Below are 17,047 nucleotides of genomic sequence, written 5' to 3' on the forward strand. Positions count from 1 at the left end.
CAACGCGACCCATCAGCCAGACAGAAGGTGGTCGGTCCGAGTTGGGCGGTAATCTGGACTGGTGCTGTCCAGAATGAGTCCAATTTGTGAGAGCAGCACGGCCGGCGAATGCGGACCCAGTCCGACACAGTAAGTGTGCGTTGCTTCGTCCGGCGCTTCTCGTTGGGCCCTCTGCTGGCTGAGGAAGAGTAGGGCAGGCCGTCTGCTTGGTTGGAGCTTTCTGCACCCCCGTTGGCCTGGGGGTGAATTATGGCACCCGCATTGTCAGAGATAGAAAAGCCGAGTGCACAAAACAAGTCCAAGCCCAAGAGGTTGGCGCCATCACGGGAAATTTGGAAGGTGAAGGGGGGGAGAGTCCTCGAGCCATAGCGCACTGTGAAGGTGGCAGTGCCCACCATACCAATCTTAGTTTGGCCATAGCCAAACAAGTCCTCAGCGTTGGCCTCGATCTGGAGATGAGGAAATAGCCGTCGAACTGTGGACACGTTCAACAGTGACCTGGAGGCTGCAGTGTCGAGCAGGAGTGGTAAGCTCACTCCATCCAGTTCCACTGTGCACCACTTGAATGGCTTGGCGCGCGAGCCCACGCAGTGGATGGTGGTTCGCCGGTGAGCGGCGTGGCAGGTATGTTGACGTGGGAGCAGAGCGGCACATCCTGGCGAAGTGGTTCCTCCTTCCGCAGTGCTGGCATCTCTGTCCAATGGCTTTGCAAGTTGGCGCGCGTGTGGGGTGCCAGGCAGACCCACAGTTGGCACAAGGTCTGCGTGTGTTGGCCCGTTGATGTCTGACGACATTTATCTCGGTACGGTCGTAGGTGAAGGTGGGAGCAGAGCGGCACATCCTTGCGAAATGATTCATCTTCCCGCAGCGTTGGCATCGTTGTCCGGTGGCTCTGCAAGTGGGCGCACATGTGGGGTGCGAGGCTGACCCACAGTTGGCACAAGGCGTGCGTGCATCGGCCCCTTGACGTCTGGCCACATTTATCTCTGCACCGTCGTATGTAGAGGTGGAGTCGTAGGTGGCGGTGGCTTCTGGGAGTGGCGAGGTTGGAGCAACAATCTGTGCCAATGCGGGAGAGTGTGAAGGTGTGGGTGGGTTCACAAGCCGAGCCGTTAGTTGTGCTGCGTTCTCCAATTGGAACGCCATCTCCACAGCCTTCGATAGTGGGAGGTCGTCAGGGGACAATAACAGTTTCTCCCGTAGTTTGGGATCAATCGTGTGCTCGGCGAGTTGATGCCTAATCATTTCCTCCTCCAAGCGGCCGAATTTACAGAGGCCCGCTAAACAGCGCAAGTCGGCAACGTAGTGGTGTACCGACTCGCCTGTTCGTTGCCGTCGTTGACGGAAGGCAATCCGCCGGACAATCACGTCCTGAGGTGGGGCGAAATGTCGGGCCAATAAAGTGACACAATCGTCCTTCGTGGGTCCAAGAGAGCGAAAAATGCGCTGCCCCTCACTACCTAAACTGTGTATTAGCATAGCCGTTCGGCGTGCTTCGCTTGCCTCGTTTAGTCCGGTCGCCGTCAGATATGTCGTGAACGAGTCATACCAGCGGGACCACGGGACTGGTGGCTCACCGGGGAGCCACCAGTCCCGAGAAACGAGGGGAGGGGAGCTGTGTAGAAGTCCATCTTCGTCGCCAATGTTGTGTCCGGAGGAATGAGAGAGGAGAGTTGCTTTGTCAACGTGTTTATTGTGCCACCATCTTAGTCTACCTGCGGTCGTGACGTCCCCGCTGCTTTACGACCTGTCGCAACATTCTGTAGCAGTGTGACATATGCTACAATGGGATCCTTAGCAGGACAAATCTTGAAGCCAGTTTTTTTCTCAACCTCGAGTGAGCCAAGAGCTATATTTAGCACATTAAAAACCTAATGGCTCAATGCTAAAAAAAACAAAAAACAAAATGTTAACAGCTCTAGGAAAAAAAAAACGAGCCCAGAAAAAAAAAGATCCTTATTGAGCATGATGACTCTTTAATTTCTTCAACCTAATGAGCTAAATTAAAATATTTATAGTATTTGTGTATTTATATTATAGGACTGTCTATTCTGAACTAATGACCCTCCTCCCCTCCATTCTCAATATACTCACAAATCTACTGTCCCAGTGTCAAGTCAGGGCTTTTTTAGTTGATCACAATGCGATTATTCTGTTGCGTGCATGGCAACAGTCTAATAGCGTTGTGTAGAAGAGCATTGTTTTGTCGGTCACTAGATATACAAAAATACATTACATGTGGTGAATGCATCATTTTCAAATCAATTCAGTTAGATTGTTTTTAAATAATTTGCCAAGGCATACAATCTCTCACATTCACAACACACATTATTTGGGAATGACTGCTCCAAGTCTTTACAAAACGGCAAAATGTTCAGGCTCTGCTTAAAAAAATGCAATTGCACCTTCTCTATCCACATGAGTGGAGTGGATGCAGGATTTCAATGATGTCATAGTGAGCAGACATGACCGGTCACACTTCAGTGATAGAGCACAACAGTTGGCTCACATCTGGGGCCTGTTCACAGAGGCACTTGGAGGTGTGTGCTTTTCTCTCTCCACATTGCTCACAATGTCTTCCTTTTATTTTATGACAGTAATTAGCTTCAGAATAGCAGCTGCATTTGGGTTTAACTAGGCTCTAAATGTGGCCCAGCTAACAAAGGAATTGTAGTTAAATTAGATTCTAGGTAGCTATGACTTGAGCATTAGGTTGGATGCTGTGCGTGGCTTTTTCAAACGTGAGCTCATGCGTTCTTTGTTTGGAAAAAGAGTGCTCTTCTAAAATGAGCTCATGCTATACTTTCATTAAATTAGAGAGCTAGATGGAGTCGCAGCCTTCAGTCTCTCGCCTTTACTCTGAATCCAAACCACACATGCCATGCCCCTGATTACACTTTACAAGAATTCTACTAAAATCTTGGACAAGATTATCCAACGCACTAAGTGTGTGAGTTTTCATCCATATCCAAAGTCACAGATTGTGACCCAAACACCACATTACGGTACATTTGCTTCTTTGCTGGGGCCTCATGCCTTGTCTGCACGCTGACATTGATACTTCCTCTTCCTTACACTGCTCGGATCCTCCCCAGACGCCTGAAATCAGATCTGGCCACCGAAACCTATTTCGTCAGACACTGCCCCGCCCGACCCCCAGCTACTGTGTGTTTGCTTATTTGAAGAAAATAGTCTTTGTCCCTTTGCATTGGTGCAAGTCAAATGCTCCTTAAGAACAAATTGATTTGACTGCAACAATTACTCTTGAAAGCCGGTTTGACAGAGGTTAAGATGAATTCCATCGACCGTAACTCTTTAATAAGCAATATGGAACAGAATGAGATAGTTCCCGAGGGCAGGCATAAAAACCAATAGTTTTTATAATAGGAGTCTCTCACGAAAGGTTGGGATGTCATTTCGTCATATTGACAGACACTGGAGGAAAAGTTAGTCCAGATAATTGTCCGTCTGGTGACCAAGGTATAGTCTGCCTGTCAAAGTGGATCAGCATTTTGAAAATCGATAGATGAGTTTATTTGGCTATTCCGAATATTGCAGCCAAGCAATGTGCGCTCCAACTTTCTCATATAAAAAACATGTTATTGAATTTTCATCTAAATTTAATGACATTTTTCGGAATTTTGTGAACCCACCCACTCTTCCCTTTTTGCTGAAACCAACCATGGGAAAGTAACTTGGATGGAAGTACGTTGTTCCTTGTTGACGGAATCACGAGATGAGGTCATACATGCCAGAGGGCGCCTTCATCTGTTCTGTGTGTCAACCACACTTTAGGGCTGAGGCTCATCTGTTTGCTACATTCATGGATTTCAGTTAGCATTGATGGGGAGACGCATTATTTCATTCGCATTTTTGAGGTTGTGTGACGGCAATCACACGGGTGCTTCCTTCGACACGACAATAGAAAACCTCCCATTTTGCAAAACTGAGGCAGACATTGTTATAACATTGTGATTTTGCAACGCATGACGACAAAATGCCAAAGAATCTTTCCAACATCTCGTGAGGTGCTCTTTTCCCATCCACCTAGAGAAAGTGAATTTTTGCACTTTGTTCATTGGTAAATAAATAATGGATTGCCCGCCCTCAGTCCATTTGCAGCTTGCTGGTATCTCATCCGTTAAAGTATCACTTTCAGGATATAAAAAACAAAATAAATAATCACACCTTTGTTTTCCAAATTCTATCCAAGCCATACTTTGAACTCGTTGCACGGTCAAGCTGAAACCAGCATCCTGAACTGGAGGAAAATGCTCGGTCCGTGTTGTGGATATATTGGCACAAGTCGACAACTGGTTGAACTTTCTCAAGCTCTTTGAACTCTTTCTTGTCTACCGAGCAGAATGATAACGAAAGCAAATGCCGTCACACAACTGTAAAACTTTCCTGTAAGTGCTTCTATCTCCAAGCATGATGTCATTGCTAAAGTTGTGTCACTTTCATTCAAACGACACCACCAGAGAGACTTAACATAAAATCTTCAAGCAATTTTCTCATCACCATTATTTGTTGGCCACTTTCAGTTACTTTTAATGCCATACCATACCCATAATAATCATACAACTGATTATTCTGGCGAAATGTTACTAAATCAGAATCAGAATCAGAAAACCTTTATTCGTCCCACAATGGGGAAATTTGCAAAAACGAGCATTTTACCAGCATGTGGGCTTGGACACACCTTCCTGTTGTGATTGGGACTGCTTGCGAGGTGGAATTTTTGTATTAATAAATTGACTTATTTTTCCCAATTAAATCATGACAAAAATATAAAGGCAGATTGCGAATCGGGAAAGTAGCTCAATGGTCAGTAGAGGGATATGACTCACATGTGCCATGCTTTTGACTCTTTTTCATTACGCCGTCATTGCACATCCTAGTTCATAACTAATTGCCATCCTTTTCAACAAGTACTCTTTCCCCACAAAAGTGATGTTTGCTTAAGAGACCGTCTGACATATATGGAGATGAGGTAGAATGTGCGTGTTTGGTGTGTTGGGTCAACGTGTTAAAAGCCTGCTATTCATGGTTTTGATATGAGGGCATGCTCATTAAAGCATTCGACTTCCAGTAAGCTGTTGTGGTCAGCTCGGGAAATCACTTTTTTTGTCCACCCATACAAGGAAATGTTCGGTGCAAGTACTCTCCTGTTGCCAATAACTTCATTTCCTCATGTCAGCTTTCAGAAAGCTGGTACAGAGCAGGAATGTGTGAGTGTGTGCCAGGCTGAAAATACAGGTGGAGATCTCTTCAGGAAAGACATTGCTAACACTTTTTGATGAGCCGATAGCAAGCATCTTAATGATCCGTAGGTGCCGACAGGTTGTGCTCATGCGTCCAGCATAAACAGCTGTAGAATAACTTTCTTAAACATGCCGTCATCTGGACACAACAACAAATTGAGTGAAACCCCATCCATCGTGCTGCTATTAAATGAGCCATATGCAATAGATGGAATAAAACATAACATGGAGAAAGCATTTTTAGTAGGTCAATCATTGCTGCTATGTTTGTCACTCTCAGTTGAAGTTGACTGTAAGACTGACAAAAAAACATTAGTAACACAAAAATGTTCTGGCTAATCATATACTAAAAAAAGACGCTAGCTGAATATGAACGGAACTACTACTTCCCATTTCCACCCAGTATTTCTCCAGCTTAGTAGGCGACCGTCTAAGCTTCTTTTACTATTTTTAATTACACTTCATCGAGATCCAGTCGAGCCCAGGACTACTTAGCATCAGTGTCGGCGCAGGCAATATGCCTCCTCTGTACAGTATAGCATAGGTGGAAATGATGAAGCGCATTTCAATGGTGGGGTTACTGCAAAGTAACATTGTTAATGAGTTTCCTCTTAGGTAAAATTGATTGTCCAGGAACACTGATCATTTTCAATTAGAGATCCCACAATGTAAATATAAAATGCAATACGTCTGTGTAAGTTCTCAGTCGTACAGGAGTGGTCCATCGATAAGAAGGTTTCTTCAGCCGTCATCTGTACAAATTTGAAACGTCCGAAACCTTCAAATTTGTCCAGATGACAGCTGAAGAAACCTTCTCATCGATATAAAATGCAATGTGTTTCAAAGTAGATCTGGATAATAATCATCTCAGTGATGATGAGGTCATTTCCCAAGAATGTTCTCGACCTGTTGATGTCATCACCAGCGCAACAGTTCGGCCGTCCAGATGGCTTCAAGATAAATGGAAAGCCCTCTGTAGCAACTAAAGACGCAGTGGGTAATCGTGCTGTGTCATGTTTGTGGCTACTCTACACGTCTTTCAATCGGAGCCCTATTTTACTCCCATCATGCATGGATTTGTTTTGGATTAGGAGTATCATCTATTGCACATGTTTGTCAAGCAGTCGGACTTGTTTTATTTGATTATTTCGACTGGTTGAATGTCACAGCATAGAGCACAAGAACAGTTTGGCAGTCCAAACACAATCAATGAATTAGACACCGAAAGGCCAAGTGGGAGTATACACATTGCGTAGATCAGTGACGTGCAGTCAGGGGAGAGGCCATGCCTCACCTGTCATCATGGAAATATCAAATGAAAAAATAAATTAAACATCTATATTTATTTAGTAATTTGTACTTTAAAGTTCTTTTCCATTTAACTTCACCATTTTTGGATGTGTTTTGAAGATCGCAGAATTTTCACATTTACCGTTCAAATACTAAGTAGAGACGAGCGGTGAGGCAGCAGCCGGCTGAGCCTCACCATGGATTGCGCAATGACTATGCTAACTGTGCTGGCTTGCTCTGCAGTGAGACCGCATTGCTGTCCCTTTGCATATCACGATGAAAGTGTTCAAAAACTTTTAGTATATGAACTAAATTTCTATAGTTTAGCTTGTGTATATAATGTACAGCCACTGTACATTATAAACACTACTACAGTGTTTATTTTATTGTATTTTATTTTATTTTTATCAAAACTGTGCGTAGGTGAGGCACACAGTTCTCCTGCCTCATGACAGGGGGCGCTGGTGATTACAGATTCTTCTTGCGCCTCCTCGGCTGCAGAATAATAGAATTAGTGAGAGCAAGCAACAGTAAACAGTTAGCAAGTTAAGTGCAACCATCCAGTCATTTTTTTCGTGTTGCTTGGCCTTATTTTCAGAATGGAGGATTACATATCTAAATTGAAAGAAATAGAGAGACTTAAAACAGAAGAAAGATAAGGAAGGCTTCTACAAAGAAGGTAAAAATGCCTTTCTTCAGAAGTAGCGGCGCATGGACTTCATTTATAAGTAAAGGTAAACGATAATGTTTTTTTTATTCTTTTTTTCTATGCTACAGTTTATATAAATAATGCTGACATGACATTTTAAACCAGGGGTGGTCCCCAAACTTTTTCCTGTGAGGGCCACATAACTTTTCACTTCTTTGATGGGAGGCCGGTGTCAGTTTGTAACAGAAAAAGTGTTAAAAAAAAAAAATGTTTTCCAGAAAGCCACACATAACCAAATAACCCTTTCCAGGTTCTTTACAGAAAAAAAAGTCAGGAAATAAATAATAACACTATTAATGAAATAAATAATAACTAAATAACCCTCTCTGAGTTCTTCACAGAAAAAAATCAGGAAATAAATAACACTATTTATGGAATAAATAATAACTAAATAACTATCTCGGTTCTTCGTAGAAAAACAGGAAATAAATAACACTATTTATGAAATAAATAATAACTAAATAACTCTCTGTGTTCTTCATAAAAAAAGTCATGCAACATTAACTTTCTGTTGTGTCATGCACAATCTTAACAGATAAAAGTTCAGCTCAGTTGTCAGAGCAAAATCTCTCTGACACATATGAGCAGTCTCTTAAAGTTCTTGTGTTCCTTCCTTACAATCCTTTTGTAGGTTCCAGGCTTGTAGACGCCGCTGTTTGCAGCTCTCTCTCATCAACTTCCCTGTGAAAACCACAAAGGAAGCAGGTTGAGAAAGTGAACTAAGTGATACAGCACCTATACAGCACGATACATTTCATTACCAGTATGGCTGTAAAGATGGATTTTATCCCAGTAGATTGTATTATGATTATATTTGTTTATGCTCAGAATGACTCATTCAAGTCAGAAAAGTGAGCTTACCTATGTATGTTCATCAGTGTGAACTGTGGGTCTGCATCTGGCTGGTGAGAAGTTGAATATCAGGTTCCATTCTAGTCACAGCCAGTCTCAAGCGCTGATGGAAATGTTCTTCTGTCAATCTTGATCTCATCGGAGATTTCAGCAGTTTCATGCGAGAAAAGCTTTTTTCGCATGAATTTTTTATACGTGCTACCAAAAACTGTGGGCATTTTCATTGCATGTTTTTTGATGTTTGGATATGTGTCGTTTGGGAGGGCGGCATGAAAGTCAATGAGACTGTTGGACTTGAATGCGTCTTTCAGACCATCACAGTTCTGTAACTCAGGTCCATCGTCTCCATGGTTTGGTACACCTGGTCAAAAATATCCTCTCCCGTTGTAGTCCCTTTGAGACTTTGGAGGGCCGCCTGCTCCTTGCATATCTCAAAGTTTGCGCTAACTCCACAAATAAAAATGAGCAGTTGCGCTGTGTCTTGCACGTCTGTGCTTTCATCCAGTGCTAATGAAAAAAAAGTCAAATTCTTTCATCTTCTGCTGCAACTGGGCATATACATTAATCCCGATTTCTTCACCGCGTCTGGTGATTGTACTCGCCGACAGACTTACGGCATTATACACATCTTCTCGGGACACAACACCTCCGTGACAACATCCATACATTTCTTAACAAACTCTCCGTCCGTGAAAGGCTTACCGCTGCTTGCTATCAGCTTAGCAACCCGAAAGCTGGCCCGAACGGATGCCTTCTTCAGCTGAGCTTGGCGTCCAAATTTATTCTGCTGAGATAGTAGTCAACTTTTCGCTTTGAGAGTTTGTCTGCTCGTATTTGGCCTTGCAATCGTACTTGTCTTTGTGACGGTATTCATAGTGTCGGCGAAGATTGTATTCTTTGAATACCGCCACCGCCTCGTGACAGATGAGACAAACAGCCTTTTCTTTGCATTGAACATAAAAATAATCGTTTGTCCACTGCAGGTTAAAGGACAACCGACGTCTCTGGACAAGTTGTGTCCACAATTTGTAAAATGGCTTCAAATGACTTCTACTAAGCGTATTTTACAAAGATTCCACCGCATATAGCTATATTTTACGTTTTAAGACTCGCGCTGAATATTCAGGAAGTCTTGTTTTTGAGTTGGTGACGAGTCTGTATGTGACATCACGGAAGGAACGCCCCTGACCGAAAAAAAGACTCATTGTAGCAGTCCTTCCATCACGTGAATGTATTTTGCTGTACTTGTTTGATCTGAAAACCTCGTGTTGCACCAAAAGGCTGCCAGAAAAGGGCGACCAAGCTCCATGGAATGAATTTATCAGCCTGTGTAAACGGGGTGATTAATTCCTCACAGGAGCTTGGACGCCATTTTCTGCCTCTTTTTTGGTTTTGGTGATGCATTTCCCCCCCCAATGTTGCCTCAAAATGGCACGGAATAAATACTTTAATCGATTGCAAACATGTATGCTTTCCTCTTCAGAACTATTTGAATCATATTCATAACTGGATGTGTAACAAGAAAGCATATTCTCTGAATCTGAAGCCATTGTTTTGATTCTCCAGCAATGCAAGATGTCTTGGCGTGACGTCATGAACTGGGGGCGGGACTTTCTGAAAATGCCCAATTCGCAACTCAATTTTATGCAGATTTTGGACACTTTAATGTATTTTTATTGGTGTTTTGCATTTGAATAAAAATATCAGCCTGTGTGTTTTGGGTATTTTAGATGCTATAAAACGTTTTTCTGATGTCAGTTAGGAAACAAATGGTGTCGGTTGTCCTTTAAATGATGCTTTATAATGAGACATCATGTACAATTTTGTCCACATATTAGAACAGTTCCTCAGTATCTTCACAAAAGGTCTCTGAGGTTAGACCTTGGTGTCGGCGGGGTCACGGCTGTCTCATGCTAATGCAGAGTTTATTTCTTTCATTGCTGTGAAGACCTGTTCCGAGTTCAGCCAGAAATTATTACATTGGCAACTTTTCTGGCTATTTTTCATAAATGCTACTAGCAAATAATCTGGTGACTTTTTCACTTTTGTCATAGGTTGGACATTTCTGCAGAGCCAAATTGTCACATTCCAATTGAGAACATTTGAATGCTACTTGAATACAAAAATTGAAAATCTGTATAATCTCTCCTGATTAAATGAATTGATCACACCCAACATCAACACTCAACTTCAAGCCAAATGTTTTTTTACCTCAACAAAACTAGAAGATGCAGAAAGCCATGAAATTGGCACATTGGTTTGATTTCCCCATATAGGAACAAAGGTGGCCAGTCGCCATCTGTATACCGTTCATCTCTGCGCTGAGATCATGTTTTAGGAAACATATGTTGCTGGTTAGCACGCCGTTGTCATTCTGGCTCCCACACCTCTGCTTGCTCCTGCATCAGTTGGCATGCGATGAGGTCATCACACATAACAGACCCTCAATCAATCAAGGAGAAGTATTTGCCGCCATTCCTGCACATCCGCTATCACCCGGGTGTCAAACTTAAAACCCATGGGACAGATCCCTGACTAAACCGTGACATTATGAGCAATATCCCACCAATTTCCAACCTCACCCTTCTGTCCAAAATCAGAGACCATGTCGTCACATCCCAAATCAAAGCCCACCGGACATTAACCAACTCTGAAAGCAATTTCATTCGGCTTCTTGGATACATCACAGCACTGAAGCTGACCTCCATTAAATTACCAATGACCTTTCTCTCTTCCTATTCTGGCTTTCCCTCCATCCTTATCCTCATTCACTTTACCACAGCCTTCGACACCATCTACCACACTATCCTACTCTCTCTCCGCCAATTCTTCAACATCACAATGTCCTGACGAGGCTTCACTCATATTTCACAGAGAGGAAACAATTCACCCCCATCAACAACTGCTCCTCCTTCACTGCCCCACTGCTCCACTGTTCCAAGTTGTCCCCCAAGACTCCGTACTTGGTCTCTTCATTCTCTACCTTTGGCCAAATCATTTGTCATTATGGTCTCGGCTTCCCCCGTCAACTGGAAATCTCGGCCAAATGTAACATACTCCAATATCTTTCTGATATTGAATTCTGGTTGCAATCAAATGTTCTCATTCTCAATTGCACTAAATCTCTCTTGTTAATCATACGTCCAAACTCACCAAATCACGGAGCCTTGTCCAACTTTAATATCACGATTGACAACTCCACCCTGTTTCCTTCCTCTCACTGTTGCAACCTCTCTATTATTATTATTTAAAGGACAACCGACGCCTCCGGACAAGTTGTGTCCATAATTTGTAAAATAACTTCAAATTACTTCTACTGAGTGTATTTTACAAATATTCCACCGCATGTAGCTATATTTTACGTTTTAAGACTCGCGCTGAATATTCAGGAAGTCTTGTTTTTGAGTTAGTGACAATACCTACCGTGACGTCACGGTAGGTATTGTTACTGACAGAGAAAGCGACACACAATGCATTTTGGGTACTTTGTTTGGTCTGAAAACTTCGTGTTGATCTGTGTTGATGGCGAAATTAGAAGGAAAACACATAAATAACGCGATGGTGAATCGTTGTGTGTTGCACCAAGACTACTATTTGATACGAGCTGACACAAATTCCCAGCAGACAAATCAGCCCACTTCCAACGGAGCTTGGCCGCCATCTTGTTCATTTTCTGGGACGCTACATTTGAGTCCATATGCCTCAAAATGAGACGGAATGACTCCAAAGCTGAAGCCATTGTTTTGATTCTCGAGCAAGGCAAGACGTCTTGGCGTGACGTCACGAACAAGGGGGCGGGACCTTCTGAAACTGGCCATTTCTGGTTTCATTTTGAAGTAGTTTTTGCACACTTTGTCATTTTTATTGGTGTTTTTCATTTGACTAAAAATATCAGCCTGTGTTAGTTGTATTAAGTTCATCCTGTCTACTTGATATCTAATTTAAAACAGATTCTTATCTTACAGACGGAAGTCGGAAGTAGACGCCGAAACATGTCAGGTATTTGAACACCGACAATACACTGTCTGTAAGATAAGAATCTGTTTTAAATTAGATATCAGCCAGTGTGTTTCGGGTATTTTATATGCTATAAAATGTTTTACTGATGTCAGTTAGGAAACAAAAAAATGGTGTTGGTTGTCCTTTCATGTACGTGGACCGCAAATCCTTGTGACAATTTCCCCTCATGGAGTTTCATGATATTAATATTGGGTGTTATGGGAATCCTCTCAATTTGAAAATTTCCAAAGGAATTGTAGCATTTAACAGCAGTTTAGGGTAACTTAATAGAATGGTATCATATTAAAACAGAAATCTAAACATTTGAAGCTAACTATTTAGTTATTTTCTTTTATCGTTTGAATAAAAATGCTTCATGCCACCAGACGTGGAATTTATCTGACTGAGCTCATATACAATACGTCCCAAAAATATGCCTCGATTCTTAGGTGGTGTTATGACTTTGATTGCGTCTTTACTGTGACCATGAATTATCACACAATTAACACAAACGGTGACATTTCCCGTGGAATAGAGAGCCATGTTGCGGTCCTGTGCACTGACCTCTCATGTTCCTGCTCCAGTAGGTTGGTAAACTCGTCGCTCTTCTTCACAAAATCGCCATGGTTGCGCTTCTCATCCGCCATTTTGTACAAGGCCTGCTTGTGGGCCTGCTCTACCATCAGGAGCTGCTCTAGCATCCGCCGGTACGTCTCCCTCTGCTTCTCTACTAGCTTGTCCAGCTGCAAGACAGAAGCAGGACAGGACTTGAGGACTTTATTTCATGGAATACTCTACACAATGTCTTTTTACGGCACTTTACAGTACAATGTATTTATTCATTTAGTTATTTACTTGTGCTTTTACTCGATTATTGCTCTCAAATATTTAATAGAAGACTGTTAGTACCTCCAGCATGGGCCGTTCATAGATGTCTTCCTGTAAACCGTCAGCCTTCCCCTGGATGGTATCCCGCTGCAGAGCCTGCAGGACTTTGGGTGGCGTGACAAAGCCGTATTTTGCTTCCAGAAGGGCTAAATCGATTTTGTCTGCCTTCAGCACTGTAATCACCTCATCTCTTGCCTGAAGAGGGAATCATGGCAACTGTTTTTTTGTTGATATTGTTGAGAAAAAAAGTTTTTCCGGACTTATGCCCTGACCTGCAGTTCTCCCTCCAGCAAGCTCAGCAAGAAGACCAGGTCATCACGCGAAAGTTCTCTTGCCTTCTCCTTACGGGGCCCCTTTGCAGAACCACTGGTGCCATTCTTGGTTGTCTTGCGGTTCCACTGGATAGTGCCAGTGTCATCTGGCGGCTCACGGTGGCGACTGCGATGCTCCGGCCTCCCAGAGGTCTCTTCTTTGGCCTGCTTGACCTTGGTGACATCCTCCACACTGCTACTACGGGAGCGCATGTTGTTGCTACCTTCAAAGGACAGCGTTGAGTTATTACTTATATGTACATACATGTGTACAGTTTCTCATAGACGTAAATATACCTTTTTTCTTCCATTTCTGAAGAATAGACACCGCTCTAATGTAATCATCTTACAACTTTTGTGATATATGCAAATTTACCCAATTCCCTTCAAATAACTCACCACACAGCAATTCAAGTCTAAACTTGGCAACAAAAATGAGTATACCCAAAATTGAAAATGTCTTTCCCCAGAGTTGTTCAGGCCGCCATTTGAATCCTCTACTACGCTTCAATGACATTTCATGGTCTAGTAGTCTAAAGATGTTATTAATGGGATATGTCTGTTGGTCTTTTTCCTTTGTTTATGTTTCAATGTGTTGCTATTTCATTGAATACATGTCACACTCATCTGTAGAGTTATTTTTGAAGATATTTAAAAAGAGGCAGTTTTTTAAAAATGATTTGGTAATATTATGATACATATTTGTGGATAGTGTTTTTGTTTATTTGCATAAAAGAGTAGTAACACCATGTTTTCCTTTTTTTAATGTGATTGGGCCCCTTAGTGTGATTGGGGGGAAAAGAGACACTTCAGCTCAACATTACTTTTTGGGATCTGAAGAATCATAATCTGTTTGGCGGCGATGTCCGCTATGTGACTGGGACGCTCAGACGCTCACTGATTGTGATGAACCCAGCTACGATAAATTGATAGAACAAGTTACTGAACTACAACCACACAATTTATATTACTTTTTAGTGGAAACCAACCATACCTCAAGTATGCCAGAACAATTGCATCATCTTTATAGGGGCTTTTATCAGAGTTCAGACTTAAGAAGAGATTTGCATCGGCCTCAGAGGGATTAGAAAACCATTTGTTGGCAATGAATCATCCCATTTGCTGAAGTATAAGATGTATTTCGATCTATATTTCCCTGAAAGTCATTTTATTCAACTCATATTTTCTTCTGAATGGACTCTCACCACTTGTTGAACTTGCCAGAAAAGTAGAGCAGCGTTTTGTTGGCCGATGCGTGAGAACCTAGGATGCCCTGTGAGTGAGAGCAGAGACTGGCTGATTGCATTGAACACATTAGAGGTGAGACGCCACATGATTGTGAGCTGAGGTAATTCCCCCTGAGTCAGGGACAGACTCCAAATGCACTCAGGCAAAACACAGAGCTGCCAATAGAATGGCTTAGTGCAACAGATCCAAAGGTCACAGACGTGTACAGCAACTTGGCATGTGCAAGTGTCACCTATCTGTCAAAACTGTCGGAGGGATCACAAATATTTCACATAGTTAAAAGGTAAAAAGGGTCACGCCGGGGACACGGAAGTTGATTCATGTTGAATTTAACCAAAAGAACATTAGTCGTAGCTCAAACAGCACATACTTGACTGAACAGAAAAATATACAGGAGTTGCTACATCAGCTGTATGTGTTAATGAAAGTTCAAGAAAGAAGTATAAATATCAATTTCAATATTTGTGAATGTGAAATTGTAGGTAGAGACATGGTGAGACAACGGTTTGCATGTCGGTCTCATCGTGCAGGGGTCTTGTAATGGGTTTGTATGCTCGCCTGTGTGGGTTTTCTCTGGATAGTCTGGATTCCTTCCACGTTTCAAAAATATGCATGATAGATTGATTGATTACTCGTCCGTCCATTAAGGTCATTATTAATGAAGCAGGAATCAAAAGTAAAAACAAAAAGTTTCATTAATATAGGGACGGCACATTGAGGGGCAGGCAGAGGGGAAAGAGCCAAGAGGAAAGAGAGTGTTGGGGCTTGTTGGGAGAGCTTTTATAAAGACGGACAGGATGTGACGTCATGTAAAGGTGGTCCGGATGTGACGTCATGCAAAGGCGTGCAGAATATGACATGACAGGTCCAAGCAAACAAAACGATGTGAAAGCTAATAGAAAAGATGTTTAAAATGTGTTCGTATAGCAAATTGCCTTAAAACTATCTGACTGCCTGTCTGTCTGCCTGTCTGTCTGTCCATCCATCCGTCCGTCCATCCATTTTTTTTTTTACACTGTAGCTTTTAAACTCTTGGGGCACTCATAAGAGCATCTGCGGCCAGAATTCGCTGAAAATAGTTGGCAGTTTGGATGCTTTTCTTTTCCATTACCACTGTAGTTTCTGTGGCTGGCTAGCTGGTCAAAAAATAAGATGTGGCAAACCAGAAAGCCTTGGATATGCTGTTCTCAGACTTTTGGACTCTTAAAAGTCGGCTTTACAGTGACCACTTCATATTTTAAAAAAATATAGAAAAAATGCCTTGACTTTTCATTTGCCTGTTAAAGTCAACAGGGTGAAAGGTGAGGAAGCAGCTGTGCCGTAAAGAAAATAAAAGTCACCCCCATGTATGGAGAACACACGCACACACTCACAAAACTACTGAGTACATTCCGACGGGCTTACATCACACCCTGACGTGATTGAGGGCAAGAGAATAAAGATCAAATACAAGCAGGAAGAGAAGGGAGGAACAGATGGAGTGAGTGAATTTTGCTAAGAAGGAGCAGTTCTACGACTTGCCTACCTCCTAAAGTGGGCTCAAAATCAACCAATCAATTTAGGAGCAACCATCTAATCTTTTTGCACAGATCATACATTGACAATTTTCAATTTGATTTGCATTACAGTTGTTTTTGTAATTTCACTTCACAGAGAATGTTTGTGCGTGTAAAATACCCACAGGAATTTAACGGTATTTCGTTTTTTGCTGTTGTTGTTGTTGTTAAAGTCCAACTAATAACCATGTAATAACATCACGCGCTTCCATGGTTTTAATCACAGATCTTAAAAAGGAGTGCACTGTTTAAAAACTGGGCAGATGGTTATCAGCAGGTAGTGACATAAAAGCTCTTGAGGAGCTTCCAGCCATCAAAAGCGAGCACATAAAAATTCTGACATTTCATGAAGTTGCCTCAAGCACAGGGGAACTCCCAAAGAACAGGGTGTGGGGGAAGATGATCGGGTATCGTTCGATTTGACTCGCGGGTGATTACACAGAGGTTTAAAAGGGATACGTCTTTGAAAATTGACTTATAAATTGATTTTATGCAAATAGCGGGGTATCTGGAGTGCCTGACCACCCACCCCTTCTCTGATATAATTCAATCGAGTAAGGCGTCCCTGATATTTTCAAAAATCTACATGTGAGCCATTCTGAACCCAACTGCGTTTTTCCAATCTCGACTTGCTGTGTTTCACTCGAGGAGACTGTTCGATTATTTGTACTTGAATTTATTTTTTTTTCGAAATGTAACATTTCCCCCTTCATTTTTGTGTAGTCGCTATTCCTTATTGTGTAAAAAAAAGGCTCTGTTTACTTGAACAATAAAAGTAACTTTTAAGTGCTAGATAAAAGTGTCAGACTCCATGACTTGAGTTGCATTAAGAGCAGTGTCACATAAGCTCTTTGAGCATTATTTTGTTTTGACTGATAAGCAAGCAGTCCACGGTTTACCTTGCCTCTCATTGAGAAAATTGAGAGTTAT

The 17,047-nt window shown here is 42.1% G+C and overlaps 1 protein-coding gene across 2 annotated transcripts in view; it reads right to left on the reverse strand.

Annotated features, from left to right (window-relative positions):
- filip1l (filamin A interacting protein 1 like) overlaps positions 1-17,047 on the reverse strand; it is a 43,573-nt gene that overhangs the window by 11,901 nt on the left and 14,625 nt on the right. The window contains exons 2-4 of one of the 2 annotated variants that reach the window (XM_089001101.1): positions 13,275-13,533; positions 13,024-13,197; positions 12,679-12,857 (exon numbers count right to left, since the gene is read on the reverse strand). In XM_089001101.1, the coding sequence (XP_088857227.1) occupies positions 12,679-12,857; positions 13,024-13,197; positions 13,275-13,526 (605 nt within the window). In that variant the 5' untranslated portion in view covers positions 13,527-13,533. Of the gene's footprint in view, positions 1-12,678; positions 12,858-13,023; positions 13,198-13,274; positions 13,538-17,047 lie in introns of both variants that reach the window. The other variant, XM_089001095.1, reaches the window with a different exon arrangement.

The sequence above is a fragment of the Hippocampus bargibanti genome, linkage group LG01 (genome assembly GCF_051943395.1).
Source record: "Hippocampus bargibanti isolate YZ-2025 linkage group LG01, ASM5194339v1, whole genome shotgun sequence".
NCBI lineage: Eukaryota > Metazoa > Chordata > Actinopteri > Syngnathiformes > Syngnathidae > Hippocampus > Hippocampus bargibanti.